The 12,500-nt window shown below is 46.2% G+C and overlaps 1 protein-coding gene across 1 annotated transcript in view; it reads right to left on the bottom strand.

The window, feature by feature from the left end:
* The window catches only part of LOC145412929 (neuropilin and tolloid-like protein 2), a 184,730-nt gene extending 173,627 nt beyond the window's left edge, over nt 1-11,103 (bottom strand). The window contains exon 1 of the mRNA XM_080282735.1: nt 10,731-11,103. Coding sequence (XP_080138861.1) covers nt 10,731-10,758 — 28 coding nt within the window. The 5' untranslated portion in view covers nt 10,759-11,103. The remainder of the gene's footprint in view (nt 1-10,730) is intronic.
* Between the last annotated feature and the right edge of the window lie 1,397 nt (nt 11,104-12,500).

The following is a 12,500-nucleotide window of genomic DNA, read 5'->3' on the forward strand; positions in this document are numbered from 1 at the left end:
TTCTTTGGCCTCAGGGACATGCGTTTTGCTCATCTGCATATATATAAACGGCAAATGAACAAAATAAACGATTAGAAGGTCAGAGTTCTTCGTTGTGATAAGGTTCAGGGTCTTATCTAAGGTCAGGTGAACACAGATAAATTTGATTATTTAATGCGTTGAGGAGGAGAAGAAGGAAGGGGAGGAGGAAGGGAAGGAAGGGAGGAGGAAAGAAGGGGAGTAGGGGTCATCGTAAGGTTGAGGTGGGGACGGGAGGGGAGCAAGAGGGAAGGAAGGGGGAGTAAGGAAGGGGTGGGAGGGAAGGAGAGACGGAGAGTGACGGAGGAGTAAGAAGAGGGGACGAGTGGAAGGGAGGAAAGAGCAGAGCAGCGAAGGAGGAAGGAAGGGATGAAATAGGTATACCAAGACACCACTCGCAATCTCACTCACGCGGGAACACAGAGAGACATGGGCCTGGAGGGGAAGGGAGGGGAGGGGGAAAGACAAAACCTCCTCCCCCCTTGAAAAACGTGTAAGGGGGAGGGGGGAGGAAGAGGAGAGGGGAGGAAGGGGGTCAAACAGTAGCATGGATTAAAATAGTCATCGAACTGAAGTGGTTAGTTCCCTGAATCAGAGGTCTAGACTAAGTTAATTAAAATGATCTATATACACCATTGCACTTCCATGCGTTATCAATGTCTACACCATTTATTCATTTCCTACTCCCACTGCCACACCCGCGCCCACACCAGCAGATTGAGCCGTCCTCGCAAAACATAAGGTACAGTCGGGTGAGTCTCTAGCGTAGCGCCATTTACAGACCACCTTGTATGGGGTGGGTGGGGGTGGGTGGGGGTGGGGGGTGAGGGGGTTGGACTAAGACACCAAACACTAAAGGGACCGCAGTTAAGGAGTTATGTTAGGTTGTTTTGTTGGCTGGAGAGGGATGAGTGTGGTGTGTCACGCTGGTTCCCCTCGCTGCATGAGTGGTGTGAGTGGGGGGTAGGGGAGGGGAGGCAGGGAGGGGAAGAAGAGGCCTTTTACTCAGCCTCTCCCCTCCTTCCCACTGCCTGTTATCTTGTGTTTGTCTACTTCCTCTGTCCTTCTTTCTGCTGTCTCTTTGATCTTAGGCATCTCTATCTTTCTGTCTATAAATGTCTGTATATATAAAAACTGTGTGTGTGTGTGTGTGTGTGTGTGTGTGTGTGTGTGTGTGTGTGTGTGTGTGTGTGTGTGTGAAGGGAGTGACTTTACCTTCAACTTTACGAGCTGCGTCGAGCCAGTAATATCACACAACCCCCCCATCCTCTCTCTCTCTCTCTCTCTCTCTCTCTCTCTCTCTCTCCACACCTCATCATTCTCCCTCCATCTCCTCCCCTTATTTTTTCCTCCCCCCTCCGCCCTCCCATTCTTTTCGTCCCTCATCTTTTTTGCGCCCCCCCTTTCCCCCTCCCCAATCCCCCTTTTCCTCTCCCCTCACCCAACCCCCTCCTCCACCCCTATTTTCCCCTCTCCTCTTACCTTTCTGTGAAGGAGCAGGAAGGGGTGGAGGGAGGAGAGGAAGAAGGGGAGAGGGAATAGCTTTGGGTAGGGGGAGGAAAGGGGAAGGGGAAGGGTGGGATTGGGATATTGATACTAACGGAGAGAGAGGAAAGGAAGGAAGGGAGAGGATGTAAGGAAAATAAATAAAGAAGGAAGGATGGAAGAAGGGAGAAGGGAGGAAGCAAGGAAGGAGAGGGAAGGGAGGAAGCAAGGAAGGAGAGGGAAGAAAGGAAGTAAGGAGGGGGAGAGGAAAGACGAGGAGGGGAGGGGAGAAAGGGTGAGGGGTATCGGAGAGGGAGAGGGGAGTAGGATCTGCGTACTATTGGATCTGAGGATATTTACGTCATGGCACTTGCGTCGTTACCAATCCTCTGTGTTACCAATACGACGTTACTAATCTACAGTTACCTCTATTCCCCCTTTTATTCGTTACCAATCACCTCTTCGTTAACAATCCAATCCTAGAATAGTGTTATGGCTCCAATCCTTACAGTTTTACCGTCTCTGCGTTTCCTCTGCCTCTCTGCGTTACCAGTGTTGTGTTACTTTCTTGAATATCGTTACAAAAACAACAACAACAACTATATAAAACTGCTAAATATCGAAAGTGCTAATTATGGAAAGTGCTATATCTGAAAAGTGCTAAATACCAAAACACACACACACACACACACACACACACACACACACACACACACACACACACACACAAACAGCAAGAAAAATAACGCTTAGTAACACCATACAAAACACGCCTCACCATCAAAGAAAAAAAAAACACACAATGGCACACAAGCACAAGAAGGAAGGAAGAAAAGAAGGAAGGAGGGAAGGAAGGAAGGCAGGAAGGAAGGAGGGAGGGAGGGAGGGAAGATGGAAAGAAATGTAGCGTATTGAGAAAGAGTCAGAGCCGAAAAAATCCCTATATTCTGAAAATGCTATCATCGGGAGACTTGGCTTTTTCTTTTCTTTGTTTTACCTTGGGAGATACTAGGATATTCCCCGAGAGAGAGAGAGAGAGAGAGAGAGAGAGAGAGAGAGAGAGAGAGAGAGAGAGAGAGAGGAGTAGTGAAGAAAAGAACAATGGAGGAGGAAAGAAAAAAAAGGAATGGGGGTTGATATGAAGGAAGAAAAATGAAGGAAGAGAGAGAAAACAAAGTAGGGAAGGAAAGATGGAAGGAGGAAAGAGGGATGAAGGGTCGAGGAAGAAAGAAGGAGAGGTGGAGGGAAGGAAAGGAGAGGAAACATTAAAAAGATGATGGAGAGAAGAATGGGAAGAAAATGATGATGGGAGACGAGAGGTATCGGAGGGAGGAAGACATGAAGAGAGAGAAAGAGTGGAATGACTAAAAGGAATAGAGAATGAGGAAGGCAGGGACGGAGAGAGAGGAAGAAAGAGGGAGAAATAAAAAGGGAGGAGGAATGTGGGAGGAAGGAGAGGATGAAGAGGAGAAAGGGAGAAGGAAGGGAGAGGCGAGGTGAGAAGAGGAGAAGGAAATAAAGAAGGGAAGGAGAAGGGAGGAGGAAGGAAGAAGGGAGGAAGGGAGGAGGCACATAACTCAGAAATATGAAAGTGTATCCTCCATGTCGCCTGAGAGAGAGAGAGAGAGAGAGAGAGAGAGAGAGAGAGAGAGAGAGAGAGAGAGAGAGAGAGAGAGAAGAAGCGACAAATGAAGGAGAGAAAAAGCGACAAGAGGACGACAAAGGAGCACAAAAGAAAGCATACAGCAACAGACCTACTCAAATGGTCCTGTGGAGGCGGTTTGTTACTCTGACCTATTCTACGAGTCTAAGACAAGGATAGCCACATGAAAACGCTCTCCTCACCAGCCAGTCCCCTAGTCGAAGTCGAAAAAAAAAAGAAAGAAAGAAGAACCACAATGCAGTGTAGAAAAACTGTAATGAAAATTTTACGGAGAACCAATAGGAAAACATACACTAACTTGCCATGTGCGGGAAGACATATATTTAATGCATGACGTAGTTGTCCACTGTGGTTTACATGAGAGGAAAACCACGTCAGCCATTTGTGTTATTCTGTCAATGTAACAAAGATGAATGGAAAGGAGATGCAAGATGGGACGAGGTGAGGTGAGGTGAAATGAAGTCAGGTGAGGTGAGGTGAGGTGAAGTGAGGTGAGATGAGGTGCGTAATCTCCTTTCTTTACCCTAGAAGCCTAGAAATGTACACGAAATATTGACTGCAGTAGTAATATCAACATTCTGACCCCTCTTACAGACTAAATCCACCACTATCGATAAAACCACTACCTCTCTCTGCACCATCCAAACAGCTAAAATGAAGTCACAGTGTTTACAGTCTGTTACTGCCAAACATAACTAACAGCAAGCATGTGGCAACCTGGACTGTGTTACTTGGCAGACTGACTCTCTCTCTCTCTCTCTCTCACACACACACTCCTTCGCCTTTTCATCTGACCTCCTTTCCTCCCCTCTTCTTTAAACCTTCTCCCTTTCCTATCCTTTCCCTCACTCCCCTCCCTTGGCTCACCTCTATATTTCTCCTCTCTTCTTTCCTTACTAGCTTCTCCCTTTCGTCCTCCTCTCCCTCCCTCCTCCTTCTCCTTTCCTTCCCTTTCCAATCCTTCCCAGCCATATCCCCTTCATACCTTTCTATGCCTACCCCTTCCATCTGTCCCCCTTTTTCCTCTCCCTCCCCCATTCTTTCCTTACCCTTCGTCTCCCTCCTATTCCTACCCCACCATATCTTTCCATGCCTACTCCTTCCATCTCCCCTCCTTTCCCCTCACTCTCCAACCTGCCTATCCCACTCCGCCAACTCTCCATACGCCCACCACCACGCCCCATCGAGTTCCCCCTCCCTCTCCATACCCCCACCACGCCCCACTGAGTCCCCCTCCCCTCCCCTATCACTGGACCTCCCCTGGTTTTAATGAAGCCCACGGAACCACACATTCACCAAGGCCCGTAACACTAATGATTTCAACCCCACCCCGCCCCGCCCTTAGCATTCACTCATTCGACCGCGTTCAATGAGGAGGGATTTGGGTTAGGTCAGGGGGGTCTAAGGTGGGTCAGATTTGGTTGTGTTTGGGTTGGTCTGGAACAGTTTGGTTTGGCTGAGTTAGGGTAGATTGAACTGGGCTGGTTGGGTTAATTTGGTTTGGTCTAGCTTGGTTTGGGAAGGTTACGTTAGATCAGGTAAGGTAAGAAGGTAAGAAAGGTAAGGGTAAGTTAGGTAAGGTAAGGTAAGGTTAGGTTAGGCTAGGTAAGGGTAAGTTAGGTAAGGTTTGGTAAAGTAAGGGTAAGTTAGGTAAGGTAAGGTAAGGCAAGGTAAGGTAAGGTGAGGTAAGGGTAGGGTGGGTTAAGTAGGGCTGGGTTATCATACACCAGATATCTATATTTTCACGCCTCCTTTATCATCATTCCAATAGGGACACCATTTGTACACCATCAGAATTGCCTAATGGGACCAATACCGTAAATAATCAGCATAAATGATGACGACTGTACAGCATGGAATATAAATGGTGATACTACACCCTGTTTAATAATTCCAGTGAGAGTAGCATTTGAAAGTGAAAGGTCTGAATAACATACAGATGATAATTACGTTAAAAATATCTACTGAATATAATAAAATAGACCTATATCAAAGTCCACATTTTCATTATTTCAACCGTAGCAAAGAGGAAGATCTATAACCAACATTTTCATGATAACTAATGTACCCCATAAAACAGTATAACATATGCCACAACAAACACCCCTATATGCCAAACTGAACGGCAATGGGAGGCACAAATCGTCACTGCGGTATTATTTCAGTCAGTCATAAATTAGAATCCACAAACAGGCTATTTCCCACGGCTGAATATATATATTTTTCTTTACCCACGAAAATATTGGTGCAGAATAGCTCAGTGTGGTAATTGAATTTAGTGCAGATATTCATAGTGTGTGTGTGTGTGTGTGTGTGTGTGTGTGTGTGTGTGTGTGTGTATCTTAGCAGCTCATCCTCCTAAAAAAAAAAGGTTCATCTCACGTAATAATGAATCATCACGGTCCCTATGTGGTTCCATGATTTTCATATCTTACTATTCTTTTTATTATATAATGTTTCGCGTGGGAGGATTGTTGGATCTCAGGGAAAGAGGTGTTTAATCTAGCTATCTTTCTATCTATATCTATCTATCTATCTATATATCTATCTAAAAATTATATCAGTCTCCGGGTCCAATCGCCGTCAATCCTGTAGTGCCAGCGAGCGAAGGTAATGTTCAATGGGTTTTTCATGAGTAGGGGTAATATATTTAATTTTATATTTACATTCCTTTATTATAAGTAGAGGAATAACAACAAACAATTACGAATGACACCTCTCTCTCTCTCTCTCTCTCTCTCACACACACACACACACACACACACACACACACACACACACACACACATTAATACAACCATGCGTCGCTTTGCCACTGTTTACGGGCATTACACGTCACCTCCTCGCCTTGCCCCCCCTTTGCCCCCCTCGCCCCCCGCCGATATAAATGCGCCTGATGAATATTGCAATGCCGCCTCTCGGATATCGGGTCGCTTTAATGTGCAACTGCCGATATCGTAACTCAAACACATATCCTAACTCAAACACGTATCGTAACTCAAATACATATCGCAACTCAAACACATGTAATTCAAACACGCCCTCTGTTTTACCCTCGGTGCTCTGTCTTAGCTTGGTGTGTGTGTTTTTTTAAGTTTGGTGTGCTTTTTGTTTAAGTACGGTGTGTGTTGTAGAAGTGTTGTGTGCTTTTAAGTGGTGTGTGGTTTTTTTAGGGTATGTGTTTTACGGTTTTTGTGTTTTTGGAAGTGTTTTGTGTCTTCTTTAAGTTCTATGTTTTCTTTAAAGTCTGTGTTTTAAGTTCAGTGTTTTTTTTTTTTAGTTGTGTGTGTGTGTTTATTCTGTTTGAATTTCTGTAACACACTAATCAACAGCGTTAACTCAAAGACCCACCGTTTTACTTCCTGTGTGTTTCTGTAGGTCCTCGAACCCACACTCCTCCCCCTCCTCACTCCCCTCATCCTCCCTCTCCCCTCACATCCTCACCCCCACTCCCCTTACCCTCTCCCTGTTACCTCCCTCTCGCCCAATCACCCCCTTCATCCTCTCCCCTCACACCCTCACCACCATTCCCCTTACTCTCTCCCTCCCCTCTCTCATCCCCTCACCCTCACCCCCTCATCTCCTCCCCCTCACTCCCCTTACTCTCCCTTCCTCTCCCTTACCCCCTCTCGCCCAATCACTCCCCCCTCACCTCCCTCATCCCCTTCCCCTCGCCGTAGTGCATACCGCGCCACATACCATCCTACGGCTATATTAATCACGGAAATTACCTGCGTCCACCACCACCACCACGCTCTATCACCTTTTACCTTCAGGTGTGTGGAGTGACAGACCGTCGCATCCCCGGTGGTATAGCGGGACTCATAACACCTTCTCCTTAGCGATTTATTTTTTACGTTACACTTTCATTTTTTCTTGTATGTTTTTTATGTATTATTATTGTTGTTGTTGTTGTTGTTGTTGTTGTTGTTATTATTATCATCATCAGCACCATGCATCGCTATCCTCATCTTCATCATCATCATCATTATTATTACTATTATTATTATTATCACCATCATCACCATCGCCACCCTACTGCAACTGCCATAAAAAAAAAAAAAACAGGAAAAATGAAAGCACAAAATTCAGAACCATAAAACAGAAGAGCCCGCGAAAAATGGGCCATGGCTCCCTTCCCTCACCACTCCGGCCTGCCCACCTTCTCGGCTCCATCCTAAAATACGAGAATCAATTTGCCGTTTGTGGCCGTAACTACCCTTCCCTTCTCAAAATTATTCTCGCTCAAAGAGGCCTCTTAAATTTTTTCGGCGCAGCTCACACGCCATTCATCATCACCATCATCATCGTCGTCGTCATTACATCATCATCATCATCAAGTCTTTGCAGATCGTGATATATGGCATTCAGTTGTCGACGAACATGTACACAAATATTTTATCTCGTCTAATTTTGTTTTTCTCTCCTCTTACTTCGCCTTTACAGGATTCTTAAATTTAGTCTAGTCCTGTCTAACTTTATTCTAGTTTTTGCTCACCATATCGTAGTCTAACAGGCCCTATGACAAATATCCTTATAGTTAGTATCATATTCTAGTAGTAATCAATTGGTACAACTCAGCATTCAAGATGGAGAGATGGCAATTTTAGAACAAGTCAGAGTAAAAAGAGTACAGGTCACTGCACTTCTTCGTGACTAATGTATTCTACTAGTTATCAAGTGGTTCAACTCAACAATCAAGATCGAGGGAGGGCAATTTTAGAACAAGTTAAAGAGAGTATATTTCACAGCACTTCTTCGTGACTAGCATCATATTCTTGTGTTAAGCCACTGGCAGAACTCGGCAATCAATAGGGAGGGATGGCAATTCTGGGGTAAGTCAGAGTGAAAGGAGTCTAGATTTCTTCCCCCGGCCTTCACCGCACCGGGCCTCCACCAGGTAGGAGGCCAAATCACGGAGTTGTGTGAAATGAGTGGAAGGCAATTAGCACCAGAGCCAATAGGGGTGCAAGGTGGTTGAGGCTTGTTTACGTGCAAGCTGTGGCCACCATGTTTAATTCTCCCCTCCCCCCTGCCCCTCTCCCCCCTCCCCAACCCCAAACCCACCCCATTCCTACTCTGTTTGCTGACTTTGTGTGTGGTGGTGGAGGGAGGGTTGATAGAGGGGGAAGCTGGGTTGGGTGTGCGATTATGGAGTGTTGTACTGATTTGGGGTGCAGGGGGTGTGTTTGAGGGGTGTGTTGTACTGGGGAGCGTGTGTTTTAGAGGGCGTTGTACTGTACTGGCGTGCGTGGGGTGTGTTTGAGGGGAGTGCTGTAATGTACTGGCGTGCGCGGGGTGTGTCTGAGGGTGTGAGAGGTGGGGATGGTTAATGGGAAAGAATTAGTTGATGACTGGGGTGTGTGTGTGTGTGTGTGTGTGTGTGTGTGTGTGTGTGTGTGTGTGTGTGTGTGTGTGTGTGTGTGTGTGTGTGTGCAGATACCTCACATAATCCTTCATGTGCACCAAACCCGATCTTTCTACGTATATAATGTAAATATAAACAGTGTAAGGCTTTATTTTGTCCGTCTCGTTTTTCTACACCAATTTACCCTCCATAACACCACCCATAAAAAGCATTATAAAAACAGAGACTATTTACCCTACTCATTCTTAAAAACGTAAAAATCAGTCCTCATACTTGCTTTGCCACTACTGTCAATAATGAATAAGTGTAAAGCGCCCTACTAGTACCACTACTACTACTACTGCTACTACTACTACTACTGCTGCTGCTACTACTACTACTACTACCACTGCTGCTGCTGCTGCTACTACTACTACTACTGCTGCTGCTGCTACTACTACAAATTAATTAACCCTTTCATCGGATAAAGAGGCGTGAAAATTAGGCTTCACTCTCGTCCCTGCCCTTAATGAGTGAGTGTACAGAACCCCACTACATCCCCCCTCCCTTTCTCCCCTACACCCCCACGCAATCCCCCCCTCTCACTACATTCCCCCTCCCTGTCCCCCTACATCCCCCACCACAGCCCCTCCTCCCCCACCACCTCCTGATACAGTATACGAAAAAGTTATCCCTAAACCAGATTACACAAAAGTTGTCTGCGTGTGGTGCAGTGTCGCTGTAATCATCATCAGGGTAGGAGAGAGAGAGAGAGAGAGAGAGAGAGAGAGAGAGAGAGAGAGAGAGAGAGAGAGAGAGAGAGAGAGAGAGGGAGGATGGACGGATGGGTGGTGGACAGACAGAACCAGACGATAAGTGGCATACAAACTCTTAATAACAAACACAGAAGCTTCGACGCAAATTTCTTGATATATTTCTCATCATATACTCTGCGGGCATTTCACGCCTACACCCATGCGTGAGGCAGTGGGCGGGGGTGGGTTAGTTCTCCGGTATGTGGTGTTCCTTGGCCCTACGAATCGGGTGTACTTTAAGATCCGTAAAACATGGCTTGAACGTCTAATATAGAAAGCTTTCCAATCGTGTCAGGTATTGGTAAGACGGACGCTACAACACACACACACACACACACACACACACACACACACACACACACACACACGAGCGACGGTAAATACGTATCAGAATCAGCAAACCTCTTCCGTTCAAGCAAAAGCAGGTTACGTCAACAAGTCAAAACAACAGCACACCCTAAGCCAGGCACACACACAAACCCTCCACTGCAGCACACCTAAACGACAGTGCTGCAAAAAAAAAAAAAAAAAAAGGAAAAAGGAAGGAAATAATGCCATACGCGATCCATACGTGTGGGGAAAAAAGCTGCCAGACTTGCAAATGTGGGTGGGTGTGAGAAAGCCGACAGCCGCTTGTGAATGCCGGCTGCGTCCTCCTGAATCAGAGCCGGAGAGAAATATCCCCTTCCCGGCTGACTGGAGGGAGGAGGGGGGCTGAAGGAAGGGCTGAAGGAGGAAGGAAAGCGTGGAGGAGTGAGGGAGAGAGAAGAGATGAAGGAGGAACGGAAGTCAGGGATGGGAGGAAGGAATGAGTTGAGGAGTGAGGGGGAGAGAGAGATGAGATGGAAAGAGGAGGATTGGAAGTGAGGATGGGAGGGGGTTAGGATGGATAGGAAGGGTGAAAAAGGAAAGAAAAAGTTGAAGAGTGAGGCAGAGAGAAGACAAAGATGAGGAATGAGGGTTAGAGATGGAGAGAGGGAATGATGGGGAAGAAAAGCGAGAGAAGACGGAGGAATATCAAGGAGAGATATTATATAAGAAGAGAACAAGAAAGGAAGGTGAGAGAGAGAGAGAGAGAGAGAGAGAGAGAGAGAGAGAGAGAGAGAGAGAGAGAGAGAGAGAGAGAGAGAGAGAGAGAGAGAGAGAGAGAGAGAGAGAGAGAGAGAGAGAGAGACTAATATCTTTTTCTCTGTCAAGAATGGGCGTTTGGTGTGGTCGAGAAAGTAAGAAAAAAAAAGTGGAGAAATAATCCGTAATAAGCCCACTAAACAGGCCACACACTCACTCACCATTCCAAGCTAAAAAAAAATAAATAAATAAATAAATGAATAACTAACTAACTGATCAAATAACAAGTGAAAATAAATAAATAATAATGTGCTAGTGTGAGCCTGCACAGTACCTGCGAGTGATGCTGGGAGGCGACACATGCTGGCGTGGCCCTGTGCCAAGTGGGTGTCTCGCCCTAACCTCACCCCACACACGACACGGCGGCCTTTCAAGTGTCACAGCACCACCACAGCACAGCCAGAGCACAGCACATCAATAAGAGCCAGAAATAACGAGGATGATGTGATAGAGGAGAGGCAGTGTAATGTGGAGATCCAACACAAGTTAATCTTCAAAATCTCAACAAACAGCTTTTCAAAAGGTGAGAGTAATTCTTTTCATCGTCACTGTAATTCTCGTTTTCGTAGGCACTGTATCGATTCCTCATTTCTTCCCATCACTACCACAGCAGACCGGCACAGCACAGTTCAGCACAGCACGGACAGTAGTGCCAGGTGAGAGCGGACTTGCATAAAGGTGTTTTGATGCTGAGAACCTGTGTAATCTTTTTTTTTTTTTCCTTCATTCTTTTGCGGGTACTACAGCAGGTCTTCACTTGCCACTATCACAGGGAAAAGAACCACCACCACAGCCAATATAACAGCACAATACGGCACAGCAGAACAGGAGCAGCGATAGGTGAAGGAGTGGTGCTGGAGAGAGAGGTGGGGTAGGGATCCTGTAATCTCTCTTGACGTTATTTTCTCTCCTTTCCTTTTTTACGGGTCCTCACTTCTCGCAGCCCTGTCACAGCATCACAGCAAGGGCGGAACAGCACAGCAACGACTAGTGCTATGCGAGAATGAGGTAGGAGAATGAGATAAGGTACCGATCACACAACCCTGATTTCCTCCATTTTTTCAAGAATACTTCCGCGATTTTTCGTTTGTCAACCTCGCTAACCACTGCAATGGGACAGACACAGCACAGCTCAGCACAGCACAGCACAGCACCAGCAGCGTTAAACGAGGTAGATGCAGCACAGTTACGCACAGCACAACACAGCACCAGCAGCACTGAATGTGGATTGTGCACGAGGAAAAGTGAGACTGAACAGAAATCTCTAAAACGGGGGACTACAGCGGCTCTTCACTATGTCCAGATTCCCCGCCAAAACACCAGCACTCTATCTTCACCGCCAGTCTTACTCCAAACACCACTTGCCACCGTTTATCAGGGAGAAAAACACACTACATTTCCACTCAGTCTCACTTCCACATTTAGCATATCAAGGAAAACAAACACAACTCCATCGCTTGTTTTACCGCCACTTGACACAGTATATCTGGGAGAAAAACAGGCTATATTTCCACTCACAGTCTTACTCCCAAGCCAACTGCCACACCCAGTATATCAGGCCAGAACAACACAGTATACCTTCAACGCTGCTCTTCTTTTACCAGTATTTGTAACACTCGGTATATCAAGGGGGAAAAAAACATGCTACTTTCCCCCGTCAGTCTTAAACTCTCCGCACATCAAAGAACAAACAAGAATGAGAAACTAAGCACGCTGAGCTCTCATACGTCTTTCTCCAGATTTTAAAAAAAAGTTGCTCTAATTCTCAAGCATTTTTATGGCACACAGAACACGAGCGTCTCCAAGAGTTATGGTGGTCTGGGAGGAGTTTTCAAGAGGCACATAAATACTTGCTGGGTAATGGAGGTGTACCAATAATGTTATCACTGTACCACCACAGACATCGCAGCATCAGTACCACAATGAAGCTGAGTGGAAGTGTGGTGGTGGTGGTGGTGGTGCTGGTTGTGTGGTTGTGGCGTGAGTAGAGGTGTGTGGTAGTCGTAAAGTAGTCGTGCGATGGTTATGTGGTAGTGTTGTAGTA

This window comes from Coenobita brevimanus, chromosome 94, assembly GCF_032717465.1.
Source record: "Coenobita brevimanus isolate Jiangsu-jjx chromosome 94, ASM3271746v2, whole genome shotgun sequence".
Classification (NCBI taxonomy): domain Eukaryota; kingdom Metazoa; phylum Arthropoda; class Malacostraca; order Decapoda; family Coenobitidae; genus Coenobita; species Coenobita brevimanus.